Source organism: Sceloporus occidentalis, unplaced genomic scaffold, assembly GCF_023333645.1.
Source record: "Sceloporus occidentalis isolate IW3139 unplaced genomic scaffold, rSceOcc1.0.p SCAF_7, whole genome shotgun sequence".
Classification (NCBI taxonomy): domain Eukaryota; kingdom Metazoa; phylum Chordata; class Lepidosauria; order Squamata; family Phrynosomatidae; genus Sceloporus; species Sceloporus occidentalis.
The window spans coordinates 92,234,513-92,252,403 of record NW_028316987.1 but is presented as its reverse complement, the minus strand read 5'-3'; the positions used below and the strand labels follow the sequence as shown (position 1 = coordinate 92,252,403).

The following is a 17,891-nucleotide window of genomic DNA, read 5'->3' as shown; positions in this document are numbered from 1 at the left end:
AAGGAATGAACCAGCATTCCAATTTAGAGGCCAATCCTGCCCTGTTTCAAATGAATGGGATGGCAGCCAGCTTAAACGTTAAACCCAGATCATAGCCATCTTTCCTTTTCAGCCAGTCTCTGGATTTTCTTCCAGTGTAGTAGACTCTCAGCCTGAAGTTGGCTGACCAGATGCTCATTTCTCAAAGGGGTGTAATTTCAGGTCATGGATGGGGTCAATGAGTTTCTTCAGATAATGGTAGGACTGCATCTCCCAGTAATCCTTGCCAGCAATGAATACCCTCCAACGGTCTGTATTTGGCAGGAATAGTCTTCATTAATCCTCTGTCATCCCATTTTTCAACTGCTTTTAAAATGTCCCAGTTTCTCTCTCCTTCTCCCAATTTCCCCTTTGTCCTCAGTTTACCTCCATTAATGCAAAAAGAGCTGAAATTGCATAAGAAATCTGCACACAACGAACTCAGGAGGGGGGGCGAGAGGAGAGGAGGAGGTGGGATCTTGCCCTTCCCATTAGGCTCAGGCAAAAGCAAACCGCTGCAGCATCTCCTAGATTGTGTGTTTCTCTTTATTAATCATTTCTGCCATCTTGGCCACATTCTGATGTTGCTTGGCCACACATGTCCCAGTTTGCATCTGTGAAATGTTGGAAGGTATCCAGTGGTGTAGAATGCTGGGAACTGTGCTCCAACACCAGCCAGAAAGCAGGATGATTCCTGTACCTATGCTACATCATCCTTGCACTTTGTGCAGAAATCCCAGTGCACTCTGCACATTCTCTTTTGTTTACTGATTATTTTATTATTTTCTTTTATTAATCCACTGCCTTTCTCCCAACATGGGACCTAAGGTGACTTGCATCAAGGCTAAAACAAGATAAGGCTTAAAAATGAGGTGATCAAAAGTTAACCACAAACAAGTTACCCTATTAAGACACCATTAATTTTTTAAAGTGCAAAATCTTTTTAAAAGATAACAATGATTTAAAAATACAGCACAGAAACTTTGTGAAATAGGCATCCTGAAATCAACTGATTTTAAATACCTGTTTTGATTTTATGTTTAAGGCTTTGGCTCAGTAACATCATTTATGAGGTGCGGGGGAGCAGAGCGCACCAAGGGAAACATTAAGGGAGGTGACACCACTGCTCCTCAAAATCTGCTTTTTGGCAGAAATGGGCTATGGCATTTGCCAGTAAAATGCTGAAGAAATAGCGTGAGTGGAGTGAGACTCAGTGGGAGGAGAAAGGAAAGGCCCCCGGTGTTTTTTTAATAATTAAATTAAAATATATTTTTTTTTAAAAAAAAGTTTTAAATTATTATTTTAAAATGCAGCTCCAGCAGGCCCTGTTTTGGATATGCCCAGCTGTTTAGTGATATTGGAAGCCATGGGAAACATAGAGGATATTCATAAGGATATACAGCAGACCCCAAAGATCTGGGGAAGCAGAGCTTAGCAAAGCTGCTATTTTTGGAATGACCAGTAGTTGGAGAATTCTAGGAGATGTAATCCAAAACAGAGACTTTGCCAGCCTCTGGGAGTGCATCTATACTGTAGAAATAATGCACCACTTTAAATGCCGCAGCCCTATCTTGAGATTTGTAGTTTTACAAGGTCTTTAGCTTCACTCCGCAAGACTGCTGATGCCTCAGAAAATGACAAATCCCAGGAGTCTGTAGAATGGATTCGTGGCAATTAAAGTGGTGCCAACTGCATTATTTCTACAGTGTAGACATACCTGGGTGAATGGGCCAGCCACTGATTTCTACTGCGCCCTGTAAGTTAAAATCTTGTTGCTGCTGCTGTTGTGGGTCTTCTAGTCATTTCTGACATATGGCAAACCTAAGGTGAACCTAATATGAGGTTTTGTTTGCAAGATTTATTCAGAGGAGGCTTGCCACTGCCTTCCCTTGATGCTAAGAACATATGACTTGCCCAAGGGTTTCATGGCCGAGCAGGGATTTGAATCCTGATTGTCAGAGTCCTAGTTCAACACTGAAATCTTGTACCTTTTCCATATGTTTGTCAGTATAATGCTGTCATTGTATGACAGATGCTGGCTTTTGCTGTTGTTAGTTGCCTTTGAACCAACTTTGACTTATAGATGAGACACCTCCAAGAGCCCTAGTCGCCAATTGTCCTCCTTGGGTCTTGCAAACTGAGGCCCATGGATTCTTCAATTGAATTAACCCTCCTGTAGTATGGTTTCCCTCTTTTCCTGCAGCCTTCCTCCTTACCAAATATTATTACCAAACACTACCAAATATTATTTCCAATGAGCCACATCATCTCATGGGAACTTAGCGCTTGGCGTTTTCAATCAGCTCAAGCCTCCCAAGCTGCAGCCGGGTCGCAGGATGGAGGCAGGGATTATTGTACATTAAAGTGATGCTGAATTGCCGGCCGCCATCAGCCCAGGTCCCAGCCAGAAGCTTTCTGACTTTTAAAAAGTGCTGGCGGAGTGTGGCTTCGACCAGGGCTGATGGTGGCTGGCAATTCAGTGGTGATTTAGTGTGCGACAATATCCACCTCCATCCCATGTTCCGGCTGCAGCCGACTTAAAATGCCAAGCAACAAGCTCCATGATATGTCCAAAGTACAACAACCTCAGTTCAATCACCTTGGCTTCTAGGGATAGTCCAGGCTTAATTTGCTCCAAATGAAACTCACTCATTTATGTTTTGTTATAGTCAGCAACAGAAACTTTTCCAAGCTACCCTTCCCCATGCTTGCAAGTTTCTCATGCCTGTTTTTCCAGGTACATTGGCGCATACATCTGCAAAGGCATTGCCTGTGACTCTGATTCATTGCGAGCAGAAGAGGCAGCTTGATACTGAATCAGACCATTGTTCCATCTGCATACTTATTCCTCTGCTCGCTTAATGGTGCACTTAAATAATTTCCTAGCTTGCAATCCATTTTTTTACACCTGTCAGGATGGCTTAACATCTGATAAAACTTCTTTTTGGAAAAAAATGGCAATTTAAAGTTTTAATTGAACAACAGATGGGTAACGTCTCTGTAACACACTGATTGGCAGACAGTAGCTCTCTAGCGTATGAAGGTGAACATTACATTATTGGGTGGAAATAATTGATATACTTCTCTTGTAAATAACTGTCATGAAAAAGGACTGTGATCACAGCATGTGGAGGGAAAATAAGGCCTCTCCCATCCACTGCTGAGGTCATCATGGGTGTAATGTTGTGAAGAATGCTCCATCAAGTTTCTCAAACTGAGAAATATATTTTATTCAAAATACAGTATCTTCTGGAACGCTGGAGCTTCAGAATACTCACATACAAAGTCAGTCTCATTCCAAACAACTGCCACCACTCCCAAGATCACATAATGATTTATAGGAACACAGTAACACAGAACAGATGAATGAAGAGAGAGGATGTAAGACTTAAAGGAACATACAACATATATCACATCCCTCTTCTTTCAGAAAAAGAAGAATTATAAACAACTACAATATTAAGATCATTAAAAATTCATAAGAATCATACATTAGTAATAAAATTGCAATCTTCACAACATCATAAAAAAAAGGAAATTTCACTCATGATGGTACATATCTCTCAGGTAAGAATACCTTTCTCTCATAGGATGTTACATGTATGGGGGACCTTTCTTTTATCTGAGAAACACTTGTACCTTGACAATTATCTTGGTCACCTTGATAAACATCCTGACTCACTTCCACATGACTATTGGCAACCCTTCCCCAGCATTGCAATTTACGCCTATGCGTCTATACTTATGTCCATCCTCAGATGCAACCCAATATGTTCGGGGTTGCCTACACTTTTCTATGACGGTTGCAGCAGACCACCCTCCCTCTCTTCAACCCATACACGATCTCCTTCTTGCAGAGGTTTAAGGGACTTTGCAGTTTGATCATAATAATATTTCTGTTTCTCCTGAGCTCTTTTGAGACAATCTCCTACACCACTAGGGACTTCTGGAGATAACACATCCTTAGTTACTGGGACTTTAGTCCTTAATACTCTGTTCATCAGCATTTGTGCTGGTGAATATAACATTCCAGTAACAGGAGTGTTTCCATATTCTAACAGTGCCAAGTATGGATCTCTTTTTGAGTCTTCTGCCTTCTTAATCAGTTGTTTAATAGACTGTATCATTCTTTCTGCCATTCCATTAGACTGGGGGTATCCTGAGCTACTAAAACACTGCTGAAAACACCATTCCCGAGCAAACTGTTGAAACTCACGGCTAGCGAAAGGCATATTATCACTCATTACGATTTTAGGAATGCCATGTCGCACAAATATAGCTTTTAATCTTGATATTATTGTCCGTGCTGTCTTATCTGGAATGCTTACAACTTCTGGATATTTTGAGTAATAATCCACCACCAGAAGGAATGCACATGATTTATGCTCAAAAATATCCATACCCACTTTTTCCCAGGGTAGCTCAGGTATCTCATGAGGTATAAGTGGTTCCTTTTGATTCCTTGATGCATAATATGCACAAACAGAACAATTCCCAATACATACTTCAATATCCTTGCCCATACCAGGCCAATACATAAGGCCTTTTGCTCTTGCTTTAGTCCTCTGAATACCTTGATGGGATTCATGCAACTGAGATAGCATTTCTTGCCTTTAGGCAAATGGAATAACAACCCTTTCTCCTTCATAGAGAATACCCTCTTCATATCGGAAGAGGGTATTCACTGACCAGAATGGCTTCGCTGTTGAGGGTACCTCTCTGTAATATTGTGGCCAGTCCTGTGTTGTAAAAGTGACCACTACCTGAAGCTGTTCATCCTTCGCAGTTGCCTCCTTTATAGCTGCAACCCCTGCTAGATGCATTGCTATCGTACTCAACTCATGTATCACTCTTTCCCCCTCTACTTGTTGTTCATCATTGCTAGGAGGATCTACAGTAGCCCTAGACAATGTGTCAGCTAAATACATATACTTCCCTGGAGTATAAACTACGTTGAGTTGGTACATTTGAAGTTGTAATAACATATGCTGTAAACGAGCAGGAGCACCACCAATTGGCTTTTTGAAAATTACTTCTAGTGGTTTATGATCAGACTGAACTAATACTTCCTTACCAAAGACATATTGATGGAATTTCTTCATTGCATACAACACACCTAACAATTCCTTCTCTATTTGAGCATAATTTTGTTCTGCCTGACTAAGAGATCTGGATGCATAAAATACTGGCTTATCATCTTGCATCAAACAAGCACCTAATCCATTTTTGACGCATTGGCTTGAACAATTACTGGCTTTTCAACATCAAAATATTGAAGCACTGATGCCTGACACAGTTGTTGTTTGACCCTTTCAAATGCAGCCTGATGTTCAGGTATCCACTGAAAAATTACATTCTTCTTCAGTAACGCCCTTAAAGGTGCTGTAAGCTCTGACTCTTGTGGAATAAATTTTGCCAAATATTGAACAATACCTAAACATCTAAGAACATCCTGTCTATCTTGCGGAGGGGGCATTTCTCGAATTGCTTTTATCTTTTCATCATCAGCCTTAACACCTTCAGCTGTCACTATATGTCCCATGTATTTCACAGAATCAATTTTAAACTGAATCTTTTCCTTGTTAAACCTGATGTTTTTGGCCCTTGCTGTCTCCATTACCTGCTGTAAAATCTGATCATGTTCCTCAGAAGTTTTTCCTGCTATTATCATATCATCAGCAATCATATACACTCCTTTTATATGCCCAAAAGTTTCTTCATTCTTTTGCTGGAATACCTCGCTAGAAGACTTAAGCCCAAATGGCAGACGATTAAAACAATATCTTCCCCATGGTGTATTGAATGTACACAAATGGGCTGAGGCTTCATCTAACTTCACCTGCCAATAACCATCTTTTTCATCTATGATGGTAAAAAATCTCATTCCTGCTAACCTAGCTAATACCTCCTCTATTGTAGGAATGGTATAATGTTGCCTACAAACTGCTTTATTTAAATCACGAGGATCAAGGCATATACGTAAATATCCATTTTTCTTTTCTGTCACAACCAAACTGTTCACCCAGTCTGTGGGACCTTCAACCCTAGACACCACTCCTGTTGCTTGCATTTGACTTAGAGCCTCCTTTAACCTATCCAAGATTGCAATAGGTATCTTTCTACAGCCATGTATCACAGGAGGGAGAGTTTGATCAATGTGTATATGATGAGGACCTTCAAATTCCCCAAGTCCATCAAACACATCTGAATATGCTGTAACTAATTGTTCACATGATGTAAAATTAACCGGGCCTATATCATCAACTCGACGCACTAAATTTAAAGTCTCACACGCCACCCTAGCCAACAATGGAAGTGTTGACTTATTGGCTTTTCCATTTTTAGTGCGCCCTTCCAGGACAATCGTACCAAGAGGCTTTATCTGAGCTCCGCCATAAGCTACAAGAACGACTTCACTTTTAACTAATTCATTTTTTCCTGGCAGAGCATTTAGTATTTTTGATGGCAGAACATTTGCCTCAGCCCCTGTATCTAGTTTAAACTTTACTGCTAACCCTTTCAAGGTTACATCTGCGTACCATCCTGGGGTTTGATTTGCCAGCACAGGTTCAGCAATATCATGAGATAGAAGTCCTATAAATAAAGTTTGCAAGTCCAAATTATGAACTTGATGTCCTTCTTGTCTTCCACTCTCATTTGTCCTCATAAGCCTACACAGCTTAACAAAATGATCTCCCCCCCTGCCCACACACACACACTTATGACATAGTTTCCCAAATGCAGGACACTTGTATGGTCTATGTTCAGTTCCGCATCTTCCACATAATATACATCCAACAGGAGCCTGTTTCTTATCAGAGGCAAACGTCTTATGTCCAAGCGTTTGAACTGGTATTTCTTCAAAATCTTGATGTGTTCCTCACACTTCCTGTTGTTGTTTGCCAGAACATACCATGGTCTGCAACCGAGCTGTGGTCACTTCAGCCAAACAGCACAATTCCAATGCCTTCTCTAATGTAAGGTCAGACTGCTTTAAAAGGCTTTCCTTCATCTGCGCCGGTGCACTGAAAACAATTTTGTCTCTTATCATCTCATTTGTCATAGAACCAAAATCACAGTTTTTTGCTTTGCCTCGTATGTCTGTGACAAAAGTATCAACAGAATCTTTGCTTTTCCATAAGCAACTCCAAAACAAATAACGCTCAAATATAACATACTTCTGACACCATGTAATGTTGTGAAGAATGCTCCAACAAGTTTCTCAAACAGATAAATACATTTTATTCAAAAGACAGTGGCGGGATACAAACCGCCATATAGTACGTATTCTATACGTACTAGGGTTAGGAAGGGGCGGTGCTTCCGCACCCCCTAACCCTAGTACGTATAGAATACGTACCACATGGCGGCGCCCCTTCCACATGGGGGCCGCCATGTTTACGTACTGGACGCATAGCGTCCAGACGTGTCGCAGCGCCTATGATGTCGCGAATGCGCCAGCAGCACCTCGCGACGTCATAAAGGCACCGCAAAAAGAAGCTCCGAAATGGAGCTTCTTTTTTGCTCCGCGCGGGAGCCGTGCGGTTTGGCTGCTGCAGCTCCCGCGCGGAGCAAATGGCGCCGGCGGGAGGTCTGTATCCCACCAGTATCTTCTGGAACGCTGGAGCTTCAGAATACTCACACACAAAGTCAGTCTCATTCCAAACAACTCCCAAGATCACATAATGATTTATAGGAACACAGTAACACAGAACAGGTGAATGAAGAGAGAGGATGTAAGACTTAAAGAAACATACAACATATATCACAATGGGTATGTTATTTTTAAGTACCTTCAAGTAGACCCATGTTGTTGCCACACTGTAGAATTAATATACTTTGACACTGCTTTAACTGGCATGGCTCCATGCTATGGAATCCTGAGATTTGTACTTTGTTGTTGCACCAGAGCTCTCCCACATCGAAGGCTAAATATCTCACAAAAATCACAGGTCTCATAAGTGCAAGTGAAGAAAGTTTATGGAGTGAAGAGGAAGCAAGAATGGATGAAAGGTTTAGAGGAGTGAAGGATAAGAGAGATAAGAGAAAGGAGGAACTCGAGAGAGGATTGTTTACGAAGATAACATTTTTATTTTTTATTTTTTGAAGGTAAAACATTTGATATGAGAGATTGTTTCTGTGATTTAAATGGTTTATGTCATGTATGTCTGTTTTTGTAAGTCTAATAAAAAATAAATTTAAAAAAAATCACAGGTCTCAGTATTCCATAGCACTGAACCATGGCAGTTAAAGCATTGTCAAAGTGCATTATTTTATGCAGTGCAGATTAGACCCCAGCCTCCCTCTTTTGCCTGCGTGCCCTCCATCAGGCTTTCCAGCAACACCAACTAGACAGTTATGGCCTTGCAGTCGCAACAGATAAGGCCCTTGTTGAAGGGAGAGTAAATGTTTAAAGATCTGAACCCATGGTTCTGTGATGGCACTCTGGACAAAAGCCAGCGGGTTGAAGAGAAACAGCCACCGCGATCAGACACTGAAATTTTGTGAAGATGTTTCTAAGCTACACATTAAGTGGTGCTCCATGGTCTCTGGTTTTGTAGTAATTTTAACCTACAACAACCTACAGAAGAATCTAGTTGAGCAAAACAAAGGCCAAGAGGGAAAGGGGATTTCACTCTTCCCTACAGTTTTTCCATAAAGTTACTTTTTTAAAAAAACCTCTGCAGAGGGGAAAAGGAAGATGCCAGGACTATATAAGGATCCTGTGTCTTTCTCCTTTCAAGTGACATTAGTAGTTAAGGCAAGGGTGGGGAGTGGGGTATGTCTGGGGCTCCATTTTTTGCTTTGGGACCCATACAAACTATCCAAAGTACCCCCAAACAAAAAACTGTAAAACAAGAAGTTGCTAGAGGTCTACTTCTGGTTTCAAAAAAGCAACCTGTTTAAATGACTGTGAGAATCAGCATGGCATAATGGTTTGAACACTGGACTGCAACTCTGGAGACCAAAGTTCGATTCCCCACTTGGGCATGAAACCCCTTGGGTGCCCTTGGGAAAGTCACATGCTCTCAGCCTCAGGGGAAGGCAATGGCAAATGTCCTCTGAACAACTCTTGCCAAGAAAATCCCAGGATAGGTTTGCCTTGGGGTCTCCTTAAGTCAAAAATGACTTCAAGGGACACATTTTTTATATTAAAAATGTAAAACGATTAAAACGCTTAAAATACACAGTGCATATTACAACAGCACACCCAGTTACACACTGCTCCACCCTGGTCAGCCAGGGCTGAAGACCAGCTTAAACAAAAAGACCTTTGCCTGCCTGCAAAAAGACAACAGAGAGGTAGTGGATCAAACTTCCCTTGGGAAGGAGTTTCAAAGGCTAGGAGCAGGCACCAAGAAGATATCTCCTGTGTCCCCACCTGCTGAGCCTTGGAGGGTTGTGGGATGGAGAGAAAATCTTCCTACAAAGATTGTAAGACTCTGAGAGGCTCATATGGGGAGACCCTGGGTTGCATATAGTCTGGACTTAAGAAGTATTGGGCTTTATAGGTCAAAATCCACACTGAATTGTGCCCGGAAACAGACTGGTAGCCAGTGAAGCTGTTTCAGCAAAGCAGTTATATGCTTTCTATAACAAGCCCAGTCAGCAGTCTATCTGCATCATTTTGTACCTGCTAAAGTCTACAAACAATGTTTAAGGGCAGCCCCACATAGAGTGCATTACAGAAATCCAACCAGGATGTAACCAAGGCATGGATTGGTGAGGCCGGATCTCACTTCTCAAGAAACAGGCAAAATTGGCACACTAGTTTTAACTGTGCAAACACACTCTTGTCCACTGCCGAAACCTAGGGATTATTCAGACTTTTATTTTAGTGTGACTATGCAAATAATCTCACTCATGCCTTCTGGTTTTGTTGTTCAAGTGGGCAGAGTTAGATTGGTTTCTGTGCCCCTTTCCATGAATGACCAGACTCTTCCACAACAGACCTCATCAGATGTACTACATCTTCCATGGGTGGGAAAACTCCATGCAATGAATGCATCAACCTCAGTCATCTTCCACCAGCCAAGAGAATGGAGGAAAAACAAATATGTGGCAGACCCCTGATGGACATCAGGATAAATTTAGAGCTTTGAATTGCAACCCATGGCCCAGAGCTTGCAAAACTTGTCATTTTGGGTGACTGCAACTTCCAGATGCTGGGGGATTCTAGGAAGTATAATTCCAAAATGCCATGTTGCCAAGTCAGGATGAAAACTGAGTTGGAATCTAGATCTGCTACAAGTAAGTTTGGATCCTGGAAGGTGCCAGTGTCTGATTTGGGGGGATTGCTCCTCCCTGCCCTGTGTACAATAGCTCTTCCATCCTTTAGTGCAGCATTTTGGGGATGGAAGGAACAGAAAAAGTAACTTCTGCCAGCCAAATTGCAGGAGACTAAACTGGATCCAGTCCAGGGATCTACATGCCCCCTCTTGCGGGTCATAGCAATGCCAACCCTAGCTAAAAAAACATTAGGGTATGCAAGTGGGTTTTCGTGCTCATTTGAATCTGCAGAGGATTTACAGGTGTTGCAAAAGAGAACCCAAAGATCCAAACCATGGGCATATGAACACTCCACCATGACAGCAGTTTGATCTCACTTTATCTGCCGTGGCACCTGCACCAGCCAATGGAATGTTGGGATATGTAGTTTGGGGAGGGACTTACCATTTTTTCATACATTCCCCTAAACTATAGCATCAGAGCTCTTCGGTTGCAAATTCTAACCACTGCAGCACTCTACAGATCCCATGATTCCAAGAATAAAGCCCTGGCAGTTAAAGTGGCATCACATGGCTATAATTGTGATGTGTGGCTACACCCCATCTCTCCCTTTCATGGCTAACATGGGTGTGGCATGGCCAAGACAAAGCCGTTGGAATAGTCAGATAGTCAGAGGGAGGCAGAAGAAAGCTCAGTTTGCAAAATTAAAATTGTTTGTGTTTTTTAAAAAAAAAAAAAGTTCTCAAAGGAAAGCAAACTCCAGGCACTCTCCACCTGCTTTATAAGGATTGAGGATACTTAGTAATCCCTTGGTGCCTAAGACTTCTGAATACTCATGGAAAACACACACAAAATTATGACAAATTTTGTTAAACTCCAGGACCCCCCAGAATTCCTCACCAATAGCTATGTTGGCTAGGGCTGCTGGGAGTTGTAGTATAACATCTTGAGGGCAAAGCTGTAGTGTAACAACTTGAAGGCAAAGCTAACTGAACTCTGAGATTTAGTACTTCTGTTTTGGGGTGAGGGTATGCTGCAACATTTTGTTGCAGGCACCACTTGTAGAAACACACAAAGACATAGTACTGGAAGAAGCAAGTTCTTCTTTTTGTCCCCTGAGTTAGGGCAAGATGGATCTAGTGTGATTCTCCCTTCAGTGCTCTTGCAAAGGTCTAGTAGTGCATCCAAGTACAGGTTGAGTGTCTCTTATCTGAAATGCTTGGGACCAGAAGTGTTTTGGATTTTGGATTTTTTTTCATCTCCAGATTTTGGAATATTTACATATACATAATGAGATATCTTGGAGATAGGAACCAAGACTAAACATGGCATTCATTTATGTTTCATATACACCTTAAACACATAGCCTGAGGGTAATTGTATACACAATATTTTTAAAACAATTTTGTGCATGAAACAAAGTTTGTGTACACTGAACCACCAGCAAACAAAAGTGTCACTATCTCAGCCACCATGTGGAGAATTATGGATTTTGGAGTATTTTGGATTTTGCATTCTGTTAAGCAGAGTGTATCCACAGTGCACAAGTACAGTCAGCTGGGGCCACTTTACCACCCATGGCACAATTCTGTGGAATGTTGGGATTTGTAGTTTGATGGAGGATTTGGAATACTGTGCCCCAAAGCAGTGGCCAACTCCCCCAAACAACAATTTACCTTTACCTTAGTGCCTGCCAAATATCTCACCAAATTACAAATCCCAGGATTCCACAGGATGGAGCCAAATCAAACAAAATGCCATCAAAGTGCCATAATTTTGCACTGTGAATATGCCCCCCAACAAACTGGTAGCGGAAAGGATTTAGAGAGTTTTGCATTTCATTCATGCATAGTAAATAGCTAGAGAAGACAGGAGCTGATGATGCAGTGCTGCAACCCACTGATAACCACAGTTCACATGTGGGCTAGATCGATGAGAATGATCTCCAGTGTCTGAGACCAAGAAAGGATCTCATGGCACCTTAAAGACTAATTTGTTGTGGAACAAACTTGCACATACTAAAGCTTTTGCCATAATAAATTAGCCTGCAGAAGTGGGGGGGGGGGTGGCTGTGGCACCATAAAAGACCAATGTTTGCCACATTAAGAATCAAGTATGCAAATACATAAATTTCTTAGCCTTTCTAGAATTAGTTCTCCCAAAGTGTAATGGTAATGAGTTGCTTCAGTCAAAAGCCTTCTGAAGCACTTGCTAAAATGACTCCCCTCTTTCTGATCCTGTGCCTTTGTGAACTCAAAGGCAGAAAATCAACAGGTGATGTTCTTTCCTAGAGAAAAGGGGAGGTTACTGCCTGTTCAATTCCTGCTCCTGTTAGACAGCTTTTCACCACTCATGTGCCTGCTGTTTAAAACATGGAAATCCTCCATAGATCCTAAATTTTTCTTTCCATGCTCTTTCCAAGGTCCCTAGCATTCTGCATGGCAGAATGGGTTTGGATTAGATGACCCTTGTGGTCTCTTCCAACTCTATGATTCCTCTGCTTAGAACACTTGTCAAAAGGGCCCTTTTAAGCCATGGTAATTTCTCCTTCCTTAGTTACTCCCTAGTTACAAGTGACACCTTCCCTTCTTCTAGAAAACCTTTAAATGACACCACAGTCCTGTTTTCTTTGGCACTGACCTCGAACACACAGCACTGGATGAATCTTTCTTGGTCATGCTTTTGTTAAAAGTACAGAAGCCTGGCTGGGGAAAAACAGCAGTGATAGCCTCCTTGAAATTTGGGTACCCCCTTTGCCGTGGCACAATTTGAACATGAGACGAAAGGGAGCACACAGCTTCTGCTCTCTCTATAGAGGAGGCTTTGGATTTAACTTTAATGAAAGTGATGGTGGAAAGGATGGATTTTCTGCCTAAATGTACTAAAGGCAATGCTCTGGGTTAATTGGAGCAGATGATCTTCATTAACACCATCATCACGTTTGAGGGCTGCAAGTCAATAGTTATCGGAGTCAAGTTTTTTGCAAAGACACCAAGAGAGACAGAGGAGACAAACTTACCGCATTGAGCCCGAGGGTGTTGTCTGGCAAAGAAGAAGTGATGCCCGAAAGAATGGCAGTGGCAACCACGGCACCCAGGCACTGGGCAATCATGTACATGACGGCTCGTAAGATGCTGATCTGGCAGCTGAGCAAAAGGCCTAGGGTGACCGCCGGGTTCAAATGGGCCCCGCTGATGTGGCCCACGCTCTGGGCCATGGTGGCAATGGACACCCCAAAAGCCAAGGAGACTTTGACGTTGTCTTGCACGCGTGTCGAGGTCCCGTTTTCTGAGACGGGGAACTGGAAGCCCAAGGCCGAGCCGATGCTAATGAAGATGAAGAGGCTCATGGCAAAAAACTCAGCCACCACTGCCCTCCAGAACATTTTCGTCTTGAATTCGCTGGCCATCTTGGCTGATGTTCTCTTTCTCCTCCTTCTCCTTCTTCCTCAGTCCTCTTCTCCTCAGTCTCTCTCTCTCTCTTTTTGCTCCTCTACCACTTGTCAACTCAATAGGCTTCCTTGCTGGAAGGAAGGAGTCTGAGGAAGCAAGGGAGAGCTCCAATTATTTATAGGGCTTTGGGTGGTCTGGAGGAGGGAAAGGGGTGTTGTACAGAGGGAGGAAAGAACATGGAGGTGCTGACTGTTAGACTGATGTAAGGCACTATTCCTTGCCTGCCGATTTTTTTTATTTTCCCCTCCTTCACTGGCTTCCCCCTCCCTGACAGCACCACTCCTCTCTCTTCCTTTGAAAACTCTGATCGCTGCTGCTGTATTGCCCTTCTCAAAGGCTTTTAAAGAAATCCTCCCTTAGGAAGAGTGACCGAGAAGAGTATTTGCCGGTGGCATTGCTAGCATCCTCCTTTCCTTCCCTTTCCAGCAGCAGCAAAATTAAGCTGAAAGAAAGCTTTTGGAAGAGTCCCCCCCCCTTTACACCCACCCATCTGGATTGTTCTAACTGATTCTCTTGACAGGCTTGTGGGCTGTTTATTCTTCCTTTCAGTGAATGGAGAGGAGTTGCACATTCAATAAGTGGAAGTGCTATTTGAAAGGGAGCAGGTGTGGTGGAGTGGTTTGGAAGTTAGACTAGAACTCCAGGAGACTGCGATTCAAATCTCCACTTGGCCATGGAAACCCCTTAGGTGATCTGGGGAAAATCACGCTCTCTCAGCCCCAGAGGAAAATAATGGCAAACCCCCTATGAACACATCTCAGCAAGAAAACCTCATGATAGATTCGACTTAGTGTCACCATAAGTCAAAAATGACTTCAAGGCACACCACCACCACCACCAGACACCATTAGAAAGAAAATGCTTTGAGGCTGCAAAAAGTAAAGGAGAATAACTTTTAGTTTAGATTTTTCAGCTAGTATTCACTATAAGGAATCTCTACACCCATTCATGTCTATAAGAACTGTACTGTTTTTCAAATATAGAACAGTCCTACACATGCCTACTTAAAACCAAGTCCCATTAAATATGGAAAGGCTTGCTCCCAGGAAAAGGTACAGGATTGTAGTCTAATTTTTATTTTTCTGACACTACCAGGCCTCTGTTGTGTCTCCAGCTGTCCACATGAGCATCTTCATGTATCTTTCTTGAGTACTTCACCATGCTTTTTCTTTTAGACAAAACATTTTGACAACTCTAACCCCAGGACAAGATTTATTTTTGTGATAGCTCACTTTCTACCTGCAGAGACCCAAGGAAAACAGAAGAATGGGTGGCTGAATCCTGAAACACCATTACCAGGGAACAAATCTCATTGAGTTCGGTGGCACTTACTTCTGAAGGGACGGGTACAGGATTGCACGATTAGTCTCCCAGACAGACATTGAACAAACTCAGGGGTAGCTTTGGTTATCTGCTGTGCTGTGTGCCTTCACAACACAAGCCTTATCTACAATGCCTTCTGTACAAACAGCCTGTTTTTATGCTTTTTGGGTGTTTCCTGACATGCCTTCACACAGTCTCATGAGTCTCAGCAACAGTCTTGAAATGATCTCCCATATAGCCACCTCCAAGACAAGTCCAACAGTCACCTAGAAAGACAGACAACAAAAAGGTTGGATGAGCTGAGATCAAATTATTTTATTTTATTTTGAGGAAGTTTGGTTATACAAGAGTCTAAATACCCTAAAAGCATCATGCCCTGTCTGATCTTGGAAGTGAAAATAAATTAGTAGTTAGTAGGTGCTGTTTGCTATATTTCAGAGAAAGGAACTGGCAAAACCACCTCTGAAGATTCCTTACCTAAGAAAAACCCATGGCATTCATAGTGACATCATAAGTAGACAGGCAGCTTGAAGGCAGACGCGCACACACATTTCTACACCACCTTTCACTGGTAGTTTCCAATACAGGGTTGACAAATGGAACTTAGCCATGGCAGAGAGTCTTTGGACACAGAAAGAAGTGAGTGCTTATCAAAGTGTGCAGAATGTTTCCCTATCACCACTGAGAAACTGCTACCTTTTGGATCACAGGTCATAGTGGCTGGTGCCTCTCATCTCAGTGGGATGTAAATCCACTCCGGGCTTTACTCCAAGTTTAAAGAAGGTATCCAAAGTGCTAAACCCAATTTGGTAAAGGGATTAGCACCTTGGATAGGTCCTTTAAACTAGAGAAAATGCTACAGCAGATTCACACACATACACCTGACAAGGAAGCCACCAGTCTCCATGGATTATATATCTGAACCTTCTGGTCAGGAGTGGAGAAGATCTGAACTTCCAGATCATCTCTTTGAGGCCAATAACCAGGAGCCAGACATGGCCAGTGGGAAACAATGATGAAAATTGTGGTCTAAGACATCTGGAAGATGAACTCCTCAGACTGGGCTAGCAGGTATCCTTTTTAGAAGTTACGTTCCTAACAAACAAATAAAATATATACACTTAAGTCTCTCTTGGTTCTAAGTGCACGGCATTACTGAAATAGTCTGGTTGACTATCAGTCTTGCATCACAATATGTCTCCCCCTTGATTTCAGACCCTGGAGCATGTCCAGTTGCCTTAAGCAGAGTTGGCTCCCAAAGAAACTGGAGACATATCTCAAGATGCTTAAAATGTGGTTGTTTTACTGATAAAATAATAATAATAATAATAATAATAATAATAATAATAATAATAATAGATCCAATACATGTCATGTGTTGCCAAAACCCATCAGCCTTTTCACTTTCAAAATAACCATCTTCTTCTGTGGATTCCACAGCTTCCCAGTTTCTGCTTCTTAAACTCAGTAAGACCATGGGACTTTACAGTCCATCTCCTTAACTGAAAGCACCTCTGTTCAGGAACTAAGGCAGGTCTGATTCACTCCCAACCTTGGTGGCCTGAGATGGAGAAACATAAGGATGAAACCAGAAATTTTCTCCTTTTAAAGTGTGGGTGATGCAGACAAGAAATGTAAAATAGTACTTAGAAATTTTCTCATACTCAGTGAGAAAAGGCATCTTGACAAACGGAAGAAGGAAACCCATCCCTGCACATCAAAAAGTCCCAATGCTTTGACCCTGTGAGCCTCAGCACCACTGCCACATGTGCGATTGTGCCTTCTATTCAACATATCACCTTATGGTAACTCCATAAATTACTTAGGCCTGTTACAGACAGGCCAAAATAAAGCTGCTTCGAGTCACTTTGGAGGTATGGTATTTCAATGATGCATGAGTTCTAAGAGTCTGGAAGCTACACCAAAGCTGCACTCCAATCCTTAGAACTGGAGTGTGGCTTTGGTGCAGCTTTTGGACTCTTAGGACGCATGCATCATTGAAATACCATACCTCCAAAGTGACTTGAAGCAGCTTTATTTTGGCCTGTCTGTAACAGGCCATAGAGTTTTCTTAGGCAAGAAACTAGTAGCTTTGCTAGTTCCTTCCTCTGAAATATAGCCTACAGCACCTGGTATTCGTTGGCAGTCTCCCATTGAAGTACTAACCAGAACCGACTCTCCTTAGCTTCAAAGATCAGATGGGATCTGATGCCTTTATGATATTTAGGCTATTCTGCTAACCTCCAGCATTTCACTGATGAAAACTGAGACACAGGTGGCCAAGCAGCTTTAAAGCATGGTCAAGATGGCAAAAGGTTCTTAATGAGAGCACACAAGCTAGGAGGATCTGCCACAGTTTGCATTTGCCTAAGCCTGCTGGGAAGGACAAGATTCTGCTCCCTCCATTCCTCTCCTCCTTGCTGAATTAATGGAGTGCAAACTACATTTGTACTTTGAACTCAGTTTGCAGCAACTGAAGTAAGCTGATGACAATTGGGAATACTGGGTGCGGAAGAGAGAAACCAGGACATTTTAAAAGCATTTGAAAAAGTAAGATGAGAAAGTATAAATTGGGACTCTCCCTGAAACTGAGACAGTCGAAAGAGTATGCACGGCCCCATTGCTGACTGAGAAATGGAGCAACACATGACAACAAGACCAGTCCTTGGCTGCCTTTGGGAATTTGGAAGAGGGAGAAATATCATCAGTAGATGTAACATGGCATCATTCTCGGTAAGAGGTACCATGTGTGAGAGTCCTTCTTTTTTTTCTTGTCTCTGAGCAAGAGGGAGTGACTGGCTAAGGAAGCATTTTTCAACCTGGTCAATCTGGTGCCATGACCGAGTCTGTGACCTGAAAGGAACTGAG

General features: G+C 42.4%; 1 protein-coding gene across 1 annotated transcript in view; it reads right to left on the bottom strand.

The window, feature by feature from the left end:
- AQP1 (aquaporin 1 (Colton blood group)) overlaps positions 1 to 15,133 on the bottom strand; it is a 43,006-nt gene extending 27,873 nt beyond the window's left edge. The window contains exons 1-2 of the mRNA XM_089533706.1: positions 15,033 to 15,133; positions 13,268 to 13,786 (exon numbers count right to left, since the gene is read on the bottom strand). Coding sequence (XP_089389832.1) covers positions 13,268 to 13,657 — 390 coding nt within the window. The 5' untranslated portion in view covers positions 13,658 to 13,786; positions 15,033 to 15,133. The remainder of the gene's footprint in view (positions 1 to 13,267; positions 13,787 to 15,032) is intronic.
- Between the last annotated feature and the right edge of the window lie 2,758 nt (positions 15,134 to 17,891).